Raw genomic sequence first — 18207 nt, forward strand, 5'->3', positions numbered from 1 at the left:
AGAAATAAATGGAACTTCTTCAACTCGGTAAAGAATACCTTCAAAAAACCTACAGTTAATGCTTAATGGTAAGAACCATGCTTAATGGTAAGAAGCTTGAAATGTTATTACTAAGATTAGGTACAAGGCAAAGATGAACCCACTCACCACTCCTTTTCAACACCAGGATAGAAGTTCTAGCTAATGCAATAAGGCAGGAAAATAAAATAAAATGTATATCTATTGGGAAGGAAGAAATAAAACTGTCTTTGCAGCTGATATTATTGTCTCTGTAGAAACTCTGAAAGAATTGACAAAAAAAACCCTCTTGAAACTAACAAATGATTATAGCAAGGTTGCAGGATACAAGGTTGATATGCAAAAATTAATCACTTTCCTATATTCCAGTAAAGAACAAGAGGAATAGGAAATTAAAAACATAATACCATTTATATTAGTACCTTCAAAAGTGAAATACTCAGGTATAAAGCTAACAAGACACGTTAGAAGATCTATATGAGGAGAACTACAAAACTCTCGTGTATAAAAATCAAAGAACTAAATAAATTGATATTCCATAGTCACGGACAAGAAGACTAAATATGTCATGATACCAGTTCTTTCCCACTTCATCTACAAGTTCAATGCAACCCCAGTCAAAATTTCTGCAAGTTATTTTGTATATCTTAACAAAATGATTGCTACTAAATGATGAATTACCATCTTTGGTAAGCTAATTCTCACACTTTTAACCTACTATTAGTGTTGTAATAATCACACTATACTGTCAGCCTTTAGACGTCTGCATGGCCAAGTAGACCATTATGATCATGAAAGTGGGAGCTATGATGGTCAGTCACTGCTGTATTCTCAGAGCCTAATTCAGTGTTGGATGCAGACTCTCAATAAATATTTTTGAATATTTATAAAAAAGAATGGGTAGCTACTTTATAAGAAGTACAATTTGATCAGCTATATCTTTAAGACTTGGGTGAAAAATAAGTAAAATTGATCATCAGGACCCATTGATTAATATGATGATTTTAGATACAGAGAAACTGAAGCCCAAGGAGGGGCAGGTCTTGTCCAAATGTGATACGCCAAGTGGAGACAGATCTGCTTAAAGTCAACAGGACTTGCAGTTAAATCTTAGCTCCAGGGGCACCTGGGTGGCTCAGTGGCTGAGCGTCTGCCTTTAGCTCAGGTTGTGATCCTGGGGTCCTGGGATCGAGTCCCGCATAGGATTCCCCGCAGGGAGCCCACTTCTCCCTCTGCCTATGTCTCTGGCTCTCTCTGTGTGTCTCTCATGAATAAATAAATAAATCTTTTAAAAAAATCTTAGCTCCATCTCTCACTTGCTGTGCAACTTTGGATAAAGCAAAGCATCTGAACTCCCTGCATCTCAGTTTCTTCATCTGCGAAGTGGGGAGACCTGCACCTCTGAGATCAGGGCTGGTTGTGGATATTGACTAGGCTAATGTACAGATGTTGCCTGGATAATGGCCATTGTGTTCACATCCTCTTCTGGCTCCTGGCCCACTGCCTTTCACATCACCCAGGGCTCTTCCTCAGTGGGGATCGGCCAATCCTGAGGCCACAGCATCAATCCTTCTGGTTTTTTTTTTAAGATTTTATTTATTTATTCATGACAGACACACACAGAGAGAGAGAGAGAGAGAGAGAGAGAGAGGGGCAGAGACACAGGCAGAGGGAGAAGCAGGCTCCATGCAGGGAGCCCGAAGTGGGACACGATCCCAGGTCTCCAGGATCATACCCCGGGCTGAAGGTGGCGCCAAACCACTGGGCCATCAGGGCTGTCCAATCCTTCTGTTTCTATGCCCCCCCACTCTCAACGCGCCAGAACTGAAAGGTACATACATACGCCACAGGATCATTGCTCCGTGTTCCCACAATGCTGAACTTCTTCACATATGAGTTCTCTTTCAGGGCTTCTGCATATGCCTTGAGAGTGGGTATGGGGATGTTCTGCAGAGAGAAAGACAGGCGATGACAAGCAGCCCCGACCAGGGTCAGGTTGGGCAGACAGATGGGGCAATAACACTCTCACACATGCGGCCTGGTTCCTAGCAGGTCTCTGACCAAATAGCTGAATGGGCAAAGCGTCCTGGCTTTGCCCTATATGGTTGATACCTGGAGAGAACTTTCTGGTAAACAGATTGAGAAAATCCTCCCTGAAAATTTCAGGTAGGACCCACAACTATCTGTGCAGGTAGAGACCAGAAAAGAAAAATCAAGGCAGAGGATGCAGAGGAATGTTGTGCCAAGAGCTCATGACTGGGGTGTGGGAGTGGGCAGGGTCTCAGCCTCTGCCTGGACAATGTTTCTGACTCGCTCTGTGACTCTGAGGGAAGTCTCCCCCTCTCTCTGGGCCTGTTTCTGGAAACAGAACAGGGGGCCTGGGCACTGCACTGGATGATCTCTGGGAGACATCTGTCCCAGCGGGGCTCAGATGTGCTGCACATATGTAGAGACTCCCAGGGAACTTTTATCAAATGCTGAGGCGTGGGTCTGAACCAGACCAATGAAATCAGAATCTCAGGGGAGAGGGTGTTGGCATAGATTTCTTAACCTTCCCAGGTGAAAACCAGTGAACTAGTCCAACTTTCTTATGTGCAGAGGCCTGGAGAGGGACGAGCCTGTGGCCCCACAGTGAAGGTGCACAGCCACGGCCAGGTTCCACGGCCCTGGACCGCTCCGAGCCAGTGTTCACTGCCAGGGTGCACAGTTCTGAACTGTGCCAGGGCCTCCCACTGGGCACACGGCAGACAATGGAGGCACCCGAGAGAAAACCTGGCTGTGTTTTCACGGATCTCTCATTTCAGAGCATCATGTTAGCTCCCTGTGGGAGCAGAGCCTGGGGAGGCCAGGTGGAGAACACTGCAGGCGCGGGTTTCCAATCAGATTGTGCCGTGGGGCTGGCAGCCACTTAAAAGAAAGTGGAGAAGAAAGGAAAGAGGAGCTGGGGAGTGGGGGGCCCCCTTCTTGTCTTACCCCGCACCCTCCCAGAACTAATCCTGCTGGCCTCTGAGCTGAGCAGGTGGGCAGGCAGCTGGTCCTGCTTCTGAATTCCTCCTGCAGCCTGTCCAGGGTAGGACTGCTTGTTCATCTGACCCTCCCCTGCCCTTGGTGGTCACACAGGACACATCCGGACACATATGGGTCACAGCTCCCTGCCAGGGCTGCAGAATGAGTCTGACTATAGGTATGATAGAGCACTGATGGTTCAAGGGGTAGGGCCCTCCCAGGGCTGGGTTACCCCACATGCCTGCTGGGCACAGGCTTTTTCCAGCCTTGAGATCCCCTGCAGTCAGGTGTGTCTGACTTGTGATTCTAGCTCAGAGAAGCTCACAGTGTTTTAAATAACAAGGCAGGTTTCCAGAATTGAAGCTGTGCTGGCCCATGGTGAACACCTGGGCCTGATGTCAGTCCTCCAAAAGAAACCTGGGCTATAGGATGTGTTTGTTTATGCTGCCCAGGCCATTTGGAGGTTTTGCTCCTTTCCTGACCCAGAGCACCCAGAACCCAAAAAGGATCCTGTTCTCGCCACACGGACAAGCCTGGGCGCCAGGCATCCGGGTGACACAGACATGGCTCCTCTACCCACCCCACGTGAAGTGAAATAAAAAGGACTTTACCCGGATATTGTTGAGGTTAACCTCCTCAAGTTTTGGGTCATTGTTCTTTATCCGCTCCAGGGTTTCCTCTACGTCTGTGGAGTTAGGCTCTTCATCGGGCACAGGCTTGTATTGTGTAGGTTTGATCACACCTACAGTGATGTGCAAAAGAGAGATGGCTCACAGAAACATGGGGACCTTTCCCTCCACACAAGAATGCTCTAGAAGGAAGGGGCGGCAGGGTTCAGGGACAAGAGAAGGCTGCATTCCCCAGGGAGGGGGGTCTCCAGGAGGAGCTGTGCCCCAGGAGAAGCGCTGACTGCACCCCACCTGGGTGGAATTGCCATCCTGCCAGCACTGGGTGAATGACTTACACCCTCTGAACCTCTGTATCCTCATCTGTAAAGTGTGGACAGTCATTCTACCTCAGTGGGCTCGTGTGAGGATAAAATGAAGCCTGAACGTGAAAGAAACTTATAAACTTTCCAGAGAGAGTCGGGTCATTATTCTTCTGGCACCCTTCTGGAACTAAGGCCAACCTGCCAGCTTGGAATAATGCAGTGGAACAATTTAAAACAATGCAACACTGGCACGGGAAAGGACAAGGGGACTCATGGAACAAAAGAGGCACCAGGAGACAGACCTGTGTGGATGTGTAGAAATTCCTGATCATGATGGAGTACCGAGCCAGCGGGCGAAAAGATGCACTTTGCAAAGAACAGTATTGTCACAGTGGGATAGTCAGTAAAAAAATGACCGTTCACTCTCATCTCACAGCACATACAAACACGGGCTCCAGGTGGAGGAAGAAGTTGCATACAAGAAGCAAATCTCTAAATTTTTAGCAGAAAATACAGGAGGATATATTTTTATCGCCTTAGGATGGAGAAGTCCTGCATAAATAAGACATAAATCCCAGCAAAGGGAAAGGAAAAGATAGATTTGGCTACATAAAAATTTAAAACTTCTGCGGGGTACCTGGGAGGCTCAGTGGCTGAGCATCTGCCTTTGGCTCAGGTCGGGATCCTGGGGTCCTGGGAGCAAGTCCCGCATCGGGCTCCCTAGGGGGAGCCTGCTTCTCCTTCTGCCTATGTCTCTGCCTCTGTCTCTGTGTCTCTCATGAATAAATAAATAAAATCTTAAAAAAATTTCTTTTAAATGAGCCAGAGAGCGTGAGTGAGTAGAAGCAGCATGGGAAGCACAGGGATGCCTTCACTTCCAAAGCATCCTCGCTGGGGGCAGGGGTGGGGGGCCACCACTGGGGATCAGGGCCGTGTACTCACTGTTGAGTCCTTCCTTGTTCACAATGGAGCTGCTGCCCAAGGCCTGGTAGTACTGCTGGTTGCTCATGAGCGTGTGCATGCCCAGGATAGCTGCGGGGACAGGGGAAGGGCCTGTGACTTGTCTCACTCCGAAGAAGAGCCTCCTGAGCATGGACATTCCACACCCCAGGAATTTTTGCTCATGGAAATGGCAAGAAACACTCACACAATTCTAAGTTTTATTTGATTTTTACTCTTGACTCTATTTATGTGACTGTCAAATCTCCAACCCAGCTGAGACTTCTCTAATCCCAGCCTCAGACTCCTAGGTCTCCCCCAATGTCCCACTGGTGACATCCAGCCCAACTTGGCCAAAAGAGAACTCATCCTTCCCAGCAAGAGCCCCTTCCTTTGGATCACTTTCCATCTTGTCATCCTGCCCATCCCCTCAGAATGGAGTCTCAGTCACATGGCACCCCCTAGGTCCCCTCCCTCCTAAATGCTGTCTCTCATCCATTCCAGCTCCCACTTCATCACCTCTGTCCTGGTTGAGGCCCTACCATTTCGTGGCTCTATTATCACAGCTCTGTAATTACTGCTGTGCTGGCCCTGGTCTCTTCCTACCGTCCCCCCACCAGCATTCAGCACAGAGCAGCCAGAAAGATCTTTCTGGAAATGCAGATTTGACCACATCACTCCCGTGCTCAGTCAGGCTTTCATCCATTCATTTGTTCAACATTTATTGAGTGCCCACATTATATGCCTGGCTCTGGGTGGAGTGGTGGTGGAGGGAGTAGGAGAATCGGGGGGAGTGGGGCTGTGGGTCAGAGGCAGCAGGGAACAACAGAGTCTGTTGGGGGAGAGACACTAGGCAGGTACCCACACAATTGAAAACACAAACACAGAGTATTGGGTTATATAGGAAAAGTTCAGTGTGTTCTGGGAGAAGAGAACAGAACTTGGGATGGGACAGACGAGTAGTGTTGGCCAAGTCAAGGGAAGGGATCCCAGTAGAACATTCTGGATAGGCAGATGGAAGGGTGGGTGGGAAAGCCCTCAAGCCCAGGGGTGGAAGCCTAGGGGGGGAAGAGGAAACAAGATGGACAGAGCTGAGCTGGACATGTGGTGAACCGTAACACACCCCGACTCACTGAGCGCTTGCTCCAGGCCAGAGAATATGCTGTACATCAGTGATGCTCCGTTTGGCTGCACGCTGGAATCACTGGGGAAATCTTTTCAAACTTCTCATGCCCAGGCCTACCCCAGACCAATTAAACCACAGTCTCTAGGTGTAGGGCCAGCCATCTGACTTTTTCAAAGCTCCCTAGGTAGTTTGGGTGTGCAGCCAAGCTTGAAAACTGTCTGACACCATCCCCCTGAATCCTCACAACCACCTTTGGAGTAGATTTAATTCAAACGGGCAAATTCAGATCTTGCAGTATCTTCTAGGTTGATGTAAGGAGTTTGTACGTCTTTCCCTAGGTATGGCCTGGAAGCCACTGGAGGCCTTAGCAGGGACAGAGATGGCCTGACTCAAATTCTGGGAGTGTTACTCTGGCTGTGTGTGGAGAATGGACTACAGAGGGAAAGAAGGACATGGGGACCGTGAGGCTTTGCAGCCACCTGCGGGGGAGGAGGCTAGCTCGTGACCCCAGAGCCTGGCTTCACCAGCCTTCCCTGAGGCGGCTGCCTCCATGGCCTTGTCCCATACCCACATCCCTTCTGCTCCTGTGACACAAATGATCACACTCCTTAGACTCTCCTGCTTCTGCCAACACTGTCCCCTCAACTGGTGATTCTCTCCCATTTGCCAAGTGTGCTGCAGAAATGCCCCCAGTAGGGTTGCTAGATTTAGCAAATAAAAACACAGGACACCCAGCTAAGTTGGAATTTCAATAAAGCAACAAATAGTATTTTAGTATAAGTGTGTCCCATTCAGTATTTGGGGATCTACTCATATTAAAAACTTACTCATTTTTTATCTGAAATTCAGATCCAGCTGAGCTTCCTGTATTTGACCCAACAACTCTACCTTTCCATCCTTTAATACTTGGAATAACACTTCCCTCAGAGAGGCTCCTGGATCCCTCCCTGCCCTCTCTAGTTCTCCGAAGGCACCTGGCATCCTTATCATCACAGCACAGAGTCTACATAGTGTTAGAGATAGCTGGGTGCATGTGTGCTTCCTCTCCTGGACTTTGGTTTCCAGAGGTCGGGGAGGAATATTATCTCTCTTCCTCCTCCTCCAGAATACAGTATTTGGTAAATATTTGCTGATGGACTTTTTTTTTCTTTTGTAATTCCCCTGGCCATTTCATTAGACATGGTTTCTAGTGAGGGGGACAACATGAGAGCCCTCGGTGAGGAGTCAGGAGACCCGAGTTCCAGTCCTGACTGCACTCCTGATTCCGGGTGACCACACCCACCCCTCTCCGGGCTTCAGCCTCCTCTGTGCAATGAGGCAATGAGGCAGGTAAGATAAGACCATTGGTTCTCTCGCCCAGCTGCACATACAAATCCCCCAGGAGCTTCAAGACACTCTTGGTGCTCCTCCTGGGCCAGCTGATCTGAATTCTGCAGATATATTTTTAATCTCCTTGCATGCTTTTGATGCTCAGTGGGGGCTGAGAACCACAGGATGAGACGATCTCAAAGCCCTTCTGTTTCTCACATTCTAAGAGTCTTCTCTGCTAAAATTAGACTCTCCTGCTCATCACTGAGGAGAACTGATAGGGAGAGAGGCAACTACATTTTTTAGAGCTCTCTGGGCTTTAATTTAGGCTGCTTCTCCGTGGGCAGTGGGGGCCAAGGCCTGAGTCAGCAGGGGGGGTGGGGGCTGGCTCACTCGAAGCCCCCTTCTGCAGCTGGCTTTTTTGGCTCCTGCACGGGTGCAGGAGCGGGTGCTCATGGTGGTTCTGGGCTGCTGCTGGGACCCCAATTTGGAAGAAGAGTTTGGAAAGGTTGCTAAGAATTGTAGGAAAAATGTAATCTCCTATGGCTGGCTGTTCTTGCTGACAAGGATAGAGAGGTAGGAGATGGCAAATGCATTTTGTGCTTGATGTCAGCTTCCTGTAATGGTCCACAAAGGGGGGCAGGAAGCTTACAAGGAAGTGCCAGAGGCCAGAGGAAAGAGACCAGGGCTCCAGGCTGCCCCTTGGCACCAATCTGCGGGGCAACCTTGTCCAGGGCCCTTCTACTTTTTGGACCTCAGTCTTCTCACCTAGAAAGGGGAGTATGTGTGAAAGCTAATCTCTTCCCCTCACGTAGGACTTAATAGTCACACAGCATCTCATCTTTTTATCCGGTCTGATTTTTACAGCAAGCACCAGAGCAGGTGCTGTTGACACCCGCTTTTCCAGCAGGCTCCAGAGGGAAATGGTTTGTCAAAGCCTGTCAGTGAGGACCCTGAGTTCCTGAGTAAGGAGTCCAGGAGTCCTACCCACTCCTCCACAAATGAGGTCATCCGTAGTTCCAAAGCTCTAAAATGTTCCCTCCATATCAGAATTCTAAGGACAGACAATGTGGATTCTGGAAGGCAGTATATATGTCAATAGCAGTCCTCAGAAGATAAAAGAGAAGATTTTGCAGTTCAGAGGAAGTTAGGATTCAAGGAAGGAAGGGAGGAAAAAAGGAAGGAAGGGGGAGGGAGGGAAGGAAGGAAGGAACAGGGAGGGAGGGACAGAGGGAGGGAAGGAAGGAGGGAGGAGAGGGGAACAGAGGGAAGGATCCAAGGAAGAGAGGGAAGGGGGGCAGCGGGGAGAAGAGAAGGGGGGGAGGCACCAAGCAAAGCCTCCATGCTGAGCAGAACGCTTGGTGGCTCTGCTCCTTCCACCTGCCCTAGGCACCAAATCATGACTCTCCTCTTGCCTGGTTTTGCACACTCCTGTCACTAGAAGTGAATGATGGAGGAAAACAGCACATCAACATTGCCTCCTGCTTCATTCTTTGTAGATATTGGCAAGGCTGAATTTAGCACTGGGGAACATGATTTTTTTTTTTTTTGAAGACCAGATCTTCCTCAAAACTCAAAAAGGACTATTTTTGAACTCTGAAAAAGAACATCGAGTTCTCTTTCCTCTCCTGCCTTGGCAGGCTTCACTCAATTTGTAATTCCACTTAGGATGCAGAGCGATCTCAGCACACATCCTGGGCCTCTCCAGCTGCCAACTGCTTGGCTGGCTCTGGGCAGACAGCAAGAAGGTGTTTCCTGCTTCACAGAAACAGGTGGGAGAAGCCAGCTTTGGGTGCAGGGGACGTGGGTGCAGTCAAACCACTCCCAGATAAGTCACCTCCTGACCCTTGCAGAATGGGAGGAAAGCCAGTGCCTAAGGACATGCGAGTTCCCCACAAGCTGGGAGTGGGTGGGCTGAGGCTGTCTCTGATAGTCATAGAACTAGGGGTGCCAACTGTCTGTGGGGTGGCCTGGGGACTGGCCCTTCTGAAGGGAGAGTCTCTTTCCCCCCAATTCCTTTTTGGGTCCTGCCTCAGCTGAAGGGCCCCTAAAGGTGAGCCAGGATTACATCCCTGACTAGAGAGGGGAGGCACTGGTAATGCCAAGCATTTGCAGCTGACTCTCAGTGGCCTCTGAGCTACAATCCAAGGCCACAAGCCAAGAACTTAGCACACTGCGAGGGGCCTGTGCATTCTGCTCATTACCCTGTGGTAACACCTCTCATGTGGAAATCTATGTTTCTGGTCTGTCCTCCTCACCACACCCTGGGTCCGCCAAGGGCAGGGCCAAGATCTGATGCATCCCCGTGTACAGTAGCTCGACATGCACATTGACTCAGTGTGTGAATGAATGCATGCATGATGCACAGACAAGAAAACAAATGAGAGTTCCCACAGCTTTGCCTTCCCCGTGCCACACCTGAGTCAGTGTGGCACATCTGCTGGGTGTCCCTCAACATGTTCCTATCATGCCAAATAGCAAGCCACTCACGTCTCCGGCTGTGTCCCAGCCTGGGACATGCCTCCCCCATCTCCCCCCAGGTGATCTTCCTCCTTATGGCTCAGCTTCAGCCTCTACCCTCACCCCCTCCCCAACCTCACCACCTAACCAAGCCTCCTTTCTTCACCCTGTCCTTTTTCTATCCGACACTCACTCTCATTTGTCACTTCTTAGTGGCCTAAGTATTTGTTTAACGTCAGCTCTGCAAGGGCAAGAGTCAACTGTTTTCCTACATTTCTTTCAGCAGGGCTTGTCCAGAGCCCAGCACACAATGGGAAGACCCTGGATAAATGGCCATTGAGCATGTGACTGAGTGAACAAAAACTAAGTTAATGCAAAGCTCTGCCTGGGAGCCAAGTCTCGAAGACTAGATATGCCCCACAGACCCTATGCCCTCCTCTTCTTACTTTTCTTTCTCTGCTGAGTTATCCACACTCATGGCTCCAGCAACCCCATCCTTGAGAAAAGACCTAACCCCTAGCTTGCCACACCAGTCACTCACACTAGGTCCCCCTCTCCCTCCTGTGATGTCTCTGAAGAGACCCTGGCAAAGCAGCTCTCCTTGTAGCACCCCCTGCCCCAGCTGTCTTCTGATGCCTCAGGCCAGATTGGCTGACATCCTCCTGACATCTTGGCCTCTGGTCCAGTGCTAGGAACAGCTGTACCTCAGACCCAGTCCCCAGCTCCACCTTAGCCTTTGGCCTTACCTGGAGCCTGCCTCCTACATCCCCCCATCTCCAAACACCACCACCTCTCTGCCTAAACCCTTGCTTTCATCTGGCCTCCCCCAATGCTCCCCTTAGTCCCACTGACCCTAAGGGGTCAATGCCTTCCTGGGACACACAGAGACTTTTCTAATGTGGCCTCCCCCCAGCCAGTCCCATGGGGCCTGGCTGTGGACCCCCTCTTGCCTGCCCTCTGTCCCCAATGCCCTTCAGAGGAGCCCTAGGATGAAGCTGCCTGGGTTCAAGCCCCATGGGCAAGACATTTAGTGTCACCATGCCTCCTTCCTCCACCCATCACATACGGACAACAGTAAAACTTCCTTCTTAGTATTGTTGCACTCAACAAATGCAGCAAGGTCCTAGAAGCAATTCCCATAGCACCTGGGAAATAAGGGGATAGTCAACAAATCTTCAGTCCCTCCTTCCCCAGAGACCCTGCCACCTTTCAAAGGGCTGATTCACAGTGGCAGGTGCCCAGGGTTAGCCAGTTGACATTTGGTGTTGGCTCACAGCTCCCCCTCTCCTCTCCGGACAACGGAAGGGTACGGTATCATGAGCAGATAATAATGATTAGCCACGCCAACAAAAATAAAGAGAAATAGTTTCAAGAAATCAACACAGAAACTGAGCACGATATTGCAGTTCTATTTTGGCGCAGGGACTGGCGGTTCTGACAGTGGAGTCATTCGATAATCCCTCTGAGCCGCCTAATGAGGGCAGTGACATCACGGAGGGTGATCAGAGGACAAGGCTGGGATTAAAAAGAGCTCCAGGGTGAGTCAGTGCAGAGATGCTGGACAGCGGTGTCACCCACCCGCCTCCCTGCTGCACAGGTTAACTGGAAGTTGGCGGGACCCCCCAATCAGGGAGATGGTTTGCTGGAAATCTAGGAGCCAAATGAGGACTCTAATAGGTCTTCTGTGCTTTTTTTTTTTTTTTTTTTTTTTTTTTAAAAAAAGCTTTCTTTGCTTTCAATCTTGAACCACAAAGCAAACCAGGGAAGATCCCCGAGTCCAGCTTTTTGTGTCCATCTGGGTGAAGTACTCACTGCTTCTGGACTTCACAGGGAACATGCAAACCTTTCCCTCTCAGCCCCGACGCCCTGCAGACCACTGCCCTGAGCCCTTTTCCAAATGTTCTGGCTCCTGAGGAATGGCTGTTTGGACTCGGAATCTAGGCATTGGCTCTTCCCACCCTGCGCTCCTTGGGCCGCCGCAACCTGGCTTGGGCATCAGGCCCACCCCTCGTGCTACGGAGGCTTCTCGCCGTCCCTCCCCTCATGTCCCGCTCCACGGGAGAGCCACCCCTTCTCACTCCCCAGCACAAATGCCGCCAGGACCCCCGCACTACGCCCGGGAGAAGCCAGAAGCTGTGAGGAAGCAGAAGACAGCTGCGGGCAGCTGCGGCCTCCAGCGCTGTGGCCTCCCTGGCCTCTGGCCTCACACAGCCGTGGGTCCCCGGCCAGCCCTGACTCCCCATTCTGTCTTCCTAGCTCTTGCATCAGGCTCTGCCTGTCTTGACTTGGTTTTTGGTCTCTAGGCCATGTGTGGCTTACTGGCCCCCACGGTAACTAGCTTTGCCCCATTTCTACTCTTCATCTCTCAAAGGCTTCTACAGGGGCCATGGCGCTTGCCTCTGGAGCCCCAGGCACCCACTTGAGGGTCATCTTTCTGCCTGGAGCTTGACAATGCTAACGACACCACAAGGCCTCTGGTGTAGACCTCTCTGCATTACTGAAGACTGTCAAGTCCAACTGGCCCCTCCTGGGTGGCCCACAGGCACCCCAAACTCCAAAGATCCCACAAAGAACTCAGTACTTCCTCTAAAACCGCAATGTTTCCCACTGTTATGGGCTGAATTGTGTCTTCAAAATTCACATGTTGAAGTCCTAACGCCAGCACTTCAGAATTTGTAAATGCCTTTAGAGAGGTGAGTAGGTTATAGGAAGGCTGCTAAATTGGGCCCTAATCCAATCTGCCTGGCATCTTTATAAAAAGATATCAAGAGACACAAAGGCACACCAGGGGACATAAGCACTGAGGGACACAGTGAGCTGTGGTCATCTGCAAGCCAAGGAGAGATGGCTCAGAAAAAAACCAACCTGCCAACATCTTGGACTTCTAGCCTTCAGAACTATGAGAAAGTACGTTTCTGTTGTTTAAACCATCCAACCTGTGGTATTTTGTATGACAGCACCAGCAGACTAACATACCCACGTTCATTAATGGTACCACCATCCACTTAGTTCCTGGAGTCAGCAATATGGAACCTTCCTGACTCTTCCCCTAACCTCAGTATCATGGCTGGACAGTCACAGCTGATTCTAGGTTTTCTCTCCCCTTCCCACTTGCCTTGAGTCTCTTCTCACCCCATCCACCTCCTGTCACTATCTGGGCTGAGGGGTTAGCAGCTCCCATGTTTGCAGAATGAAAAGCCCACACCCTACCCTCCAGGCCAAGGAGCAGTACTACAGTGGGCATGTGGGGTGTTTGCTGCAGCCCGAGCCCAATCCCCGACAGGGTCAGAACTCAGGGCACACAGGGCAGGGACTAGACTGTAGCAGGGAGACAAGGGTGATGAAGAGCTCTGAATATCAGGCCACCTTCTGGAGCTTAAGGGTTATTTGTGAAAATTGTATGGGAACACATTTTGACATGGATAGTGTTATACAAATATGAGATGAGGGGGCGAGCTCCTCAAAGCCCAGTTCTCTGAGTCTTACAAGGTTGTAAAGTCAGATGACTTCCCTCCAGCACTTTGTGAGCCTCCCAAATCCGAACTGCCCACACCCTCTGTCCCTTCCCCTTTGCTCTCTCTTCCCACCCAGGTGGCTTGGGCAAGATTTGATCCAGTGGCTGGTAGAGGACCTATGCTGGCCCTCCCTGGGATGTTTCCACATCTCTCTGGTATTGGCTCTCATGGCAACAACAGATGGCTCTGTGGAGTGACAGGTTTGGGTGGTTTTATTTCTATTTTCCTCATTTTGGTTTTTGTGAATGGGTTTCTGTCTTATTATTTGAGATCTCCTCTAGTCCTTTTTAGAAACAAAGAGTGTGTTCATGTTGAAATAAACCATCCAAGACTCCCTGAAGAGGCAGGTCAAACCCTTCTAAAAGACACGCAGAAGCTTCCGGAAAGCCTCTTACCTGCGATGTCACAGAGTTCTGCATCTGAGGCATTTGCCAACGCCTCCTCCAGCTCTGGCTCCAGAGTCACACTTTCCAGCACGGGATCCATTGGCTTCTGCTTGGGGACCCAGACTTTTCCTGCAAGACACAAGTGCCCGTTACAGGGCATGCAGCTGCACTGGGGCAGTCTCTGGTGACGGCCCCAGGTGGACTGTCCCAGATCCCTATGGATCTCTCAGTGCTGAGCTCAGTCACGTCAGGTTTCTCCCTCTGGGGACCCAGTGCCAAAACTCCCCCAAAGAACAAGAATCAGAGATCTCCAACAGAGCACCTCTCACATTTGAAAAGAAGAACTTTAAAACTTGGTCAAACTAGACCGCTCACTATAGAAAACACTGGTCATTAATGAAAATGACCTGTAAGTAGCCAAGAGCTACAAAAGAAAAATGTAATTGAATGTCAGGCTCTGGGATACCCTCACCAAGGGTTTGGATAGGAGAGAAAAATTTAGAAACATTTCTAAACAAAATAAACAAAACATATTCAGATTATTAAAAGAATAGGGAGCAAAAATGTATCCTTGTCTCATGAGACATGATGTTTTTAAAGTGTCAGACTCATGACTGTACAAGGGAGCAAAGAAGCACACAAGGATGATCATTGCACTGACCACCAACAGGTGATTGTTGAAGAAATTATGGGACATCGATATGACAGAGATCCCACAGTTATCATAAAGGATGATGGAGATATCTGCTTATGAAGAAGGATACGCCCAAGACATAATGTGTGAAAAAGCAAGTCTGTAAAATGGAACAATTTAATTCCATGGATGAAAATTGCATACATGCCTGCATGTATCCTTTCATTCAGGCACCGGGTATTTACTGAGAGCTTCCTAAGTACCAGACACCTTTCTAGGAATGAGGGGAACAGCACAGAACAATTTATAATTTAGTGAAAGAGACAGACAGTAAATAAGCATGCAAAGATGTCACATGGTATTAAGCATGGCCGAGGAAAATAAAGCAGAACAAAAGACTAGGAAGTTCTAGGCTGGGGTCTAGATGAGGCAGGCACTGCTTTTTTGGGTAGGGTGATCACAGAAGGCCCCACTGAGATGATGGCCTATGAGCTGGGACCTGACAGAGGGAGGAAATATGCCTCAAAGATCAGCTGCAAGACAAGGAATGCCTGCCTTCCCTGTCGCTGTTCAACGCTGCACTGAAAGTTCCAGTCAGAGCAAATGGACAAGCAAAAAAAAAGATGGCATCCAGACTGGAAAGGAAGAAATAACATTATCTCAGTTTGTAGATGACAGGATACAATATGCAGAAGACCCTAAGGATTCAACAAAACACTGTTAGGACTGATAAACACTGTTAGGAGTAAGTTACAAGGTATAAGATCAATGTACACAAACAGGTAGTATTTCTGCATAGCAGTAATAAGCAGTCTGAAAGAAAAACTAGAAAAATAATTTCACCTACAATGGCATCCAGAAGAATAAAATGCTTAGGGATAAATTTTAGCAAAGAGCTGAAGGACTCATGTGTGGAATAGTAGAAAACATTGCTGAACGAAATGAAAGAAAACTTGATAGAAAACTATCCCACGGGATCCCTGGGTGGCGCAGCGGTTTGGCGCCTGCCTTTGGCCCAGGGCGCGATCCTGGAGACCCAGGATCGAATCCCACATCGGGCTCCCGGTGCATGGAGCCTGCTTCTCCCTCTGCCTATGTCTCTGTGCCTCTCTCTCTCTCTCTCTCTGTGACTATCATAAATAAATTGAAAAAAAAAAAAAACTATCCCACGTTCATGGATTGGGAGACAACGTTAAAATAGCGACACTAAAAAAAAAAAAAAAAATGGCGACACTGCCTGAGGCAATCTCCAGATTCAAGGCAACCCTTATCAAAATTACAATGGCCCTCTTTCTTTTCTTCTTTTTTCAAAACTAGAAAAGCCAATTAATTCCTCAAATTAATAAGGAATCATAAAAGGTCCCCAAAAAGCAAAACAATCTTGAAGGGAACAAACTCGGAGGGCTCAGACTCCCTGATATCAAAACTTACTACAAATCTAGATACTGTGCACTGACAAGGATAGACATATAGACAATGGGCTAGGATTGAGAGTCCAGAAATAAATCCATACATCCCTGGAAAATTGAGTTTTAACAAGGGTGCCAAGACCGTTCAGTCAGGGAAGAATTGTTTCTTCCAGAAGTGGTGCTGGGGGACACCTGGGTGGCACAGTTGGTTAAGCATCCAACTCTTGGATTCAGGTCAGGTCATGATCTCAGGGTCATGAGACTGAGCCCTAAATCAGGTTCCGTGCTTAGCAGGGAGTCTGCTTGAGATTCTCTCCCTCTCCCTCTGCCTCTCCTGTTCACTTACTCTCTCTCTCTCTTTCTTTCTCAAATAAATAAATAATATTTAAAAGAGAAGAAGAAGTAGCACTAGAACCAGACATCTACATGTAAAGGATGAAGCTGCACTCCTATCTCACATCATATACAAAATAATGAACTAAAAATGGATCAGTGACTGAAATATGATAGTTAAAACTATAAAACTCTTAGAGGAAATCTATGTGTAAATATTCATGACTTTAGATTTGGCAATATACTCTTAGATATGACAACAAAAGAAGAAAATAGAGCAATTAAATTTATCCAAATTTAACATCTTTGCCCCTCAAAAGACATTATCAAGGAAGTGAAAAGACAAACATACTGAAGTCACATGTCTGATAGGGTCCAGTATCCAGAATATATTAAAAAAAAGTTTTACAACTCAACAACAAACACAACCCAATTTAAAAATGGACAAAGAACTTAAGGCTATTTCTGCAAAGAGTATACATATGGCCCATAAGCACCCGCAAAGATGCTCAACAGCATTGGTCGTTAGAGAAATGCAGATCAAAACCAGGATGAGATGTCACTTCACACCCATGAGGATGGCTCCAATAAAAACCAAAATGTATAAGAACAAATGTTGGCAAGGATGTGGAGAGACTGGAACCTTTGTATATTGCTGGTGGCTGTGTAAAATGGTACAAATGTGGAATTATCATGTGATCCAGTAATTCCACTCCTATGTATAAGCCCCAAAGAATTAAAAACAGGTACTCAAACAAATACCTATACAGGAATGTTCATAATAACACTAATCACAGTAGCTAAAAAGTGGAAACCACCAAAATGTTCATCAGTAGATGAATGGGTAAACAAATTGTGTAATAATGTTCAGTCATAAAAAGGAATTTAGTGAGTCTCAAAAGCAATATGCTAAGTGGAAGAAGTCAGACACATAAAGTCACATATTATATGATTTAATTCATGGGAAATACCCAGAATAAACATATCCATAGAAACAGATTGGTGGTTGCCAGGGGCTGGAGTGCAGGGACTGAGAGGTGACTGCTTATTAGGCATAGGGTTTTATTCTGGAGTAATGAAAATGTTTTGGATCTATATGGAGGTGCGGGTTGCAGAGCATTGTGGCTGCACTAAATGCCACTGAACTGTTTGCTTTAAGCATTGTTGCTTAAGTTTATATTATGTGGATTTTATCTCAATTTAAAAAAAGAAACTTGCTCACTTTGGCTATTGATTGAGAATCACCCAAAGTGGGGTGAGGATGCGAGCCTGGAGCTGGTGAGGAGATAGATTCCTGCAACAGTCAGGGCTGTAGATGATGGAGACTTGGACCACAATTGTAATGGGAGTGGTGGGGAGGGTGGGGAGTGCAGAGAGAAAAGTCCAGAAGAGTATTCACTAAAATGGGATCAGTGCCTATCACTCAGTGGAGAGAATTACCCTGAATTACTTTATTTTATTGTTTAAGTTGTTTATAGCAAAAATCAGTTACATATATGAGCAGAACATACAACAAAGTCATCTGAGGGAAAATGTATCACAACCTCCAACAGAGCTGTATCTGGAAAAGAGCAAAACATACAAAGAAAACAAAATGGTTAAAAAGAAAATGTGCTGTAAAAATGACTAATGCAATGTGTAGGCTGGACTTTCAATATATGTGTCAGACCTGTGGTTTCTTACACCTCTGTGGCAGGTGCCTCCAGCAAAGGCAGTGGCTCGAAGATACAAAAGGGGCTTTGGACTTCTTCCCTTCCTTCATCTTACTAGTTGGAATGTGGATGTGATGGTTGGAGCTTCAGCAGCCAGATGGACCATGAGGACAAGGACATACTGCCCGGGGGGCAGAATGAAAAACTGGAAAGGGTCTTGATGGCTAATGCCAGGGAAGATCCCTTACCAGCCCAGAATGCCTAGCCCTGCAGCTAAATGAAAGAAAGTTAAACCTTTGTCTTGCTTAAATCTCTCTTATTTGACTTTATCCTCAGCATGTGCAGTCAAATCTAATTCCACAGGGAGAATTCAATATAATTCTGCACTAAAAACATCCTGCATAGAAGCTTTATTCTGACTCCCCCCCGCCCACTTGAGTGAGAGTGAATGAAAGTCCAGATTCCTCAGGACTTCACACCAGTTTATGGC

The 18207-nt window shown here is 47.8% G+C and overlaps 1 protein-coding gene across 2 annotated transcripts in view; it reads right to left on the bottom strand.

The window, feature by feature from the left end:
- Window positions 1-18207, bottom strand: part of TMOD1 (tropomodulin 1) — an 81628-nt gene that overhangs the window by 21963 nt on the left and 41458 nt on the right. For both annotated transcript variants that reach the window (XM_055302199.1, XM_055302200.1), the window contains exons 4-7: window positions 13699-13818; window positions 4898-4987; window positions 3636-3766; window positions 1858-1965 (exon numbers count right to left, since the gene is read on the bottom strand). In XM_055302199.1, the coding sequence (XP_055158174.1) occupies window positions 1858-1965; window positions 3636-3766; window positions 4898-4987; window positions 13699-13818 (449 nt within the window). The remainder of the gene's footprint in view (window positions 1-1857; window positions 1966-3635; window positions 3767-4897; window positions 4988-13698; window positions 13819-18207) is intronic.

The sequence above is a fragment of the Nyctereutes procyonoides genome, unplaced genomic scaffold (assembly GCF_905146905.1).
Source record: "Nyctereutes procyonoides isolate TBG_1078 unplaced genomic scaffold, NYPRO_anot_genome, whole genome shotgun sequence".
In the NCBI taxonomy this organism is placed as follows: Eukaryota; Metazoa; Chordata; class Mammalia; order Carnivora; family Canidae; genus Nyctereutes; species Nyctereutes procyonoides.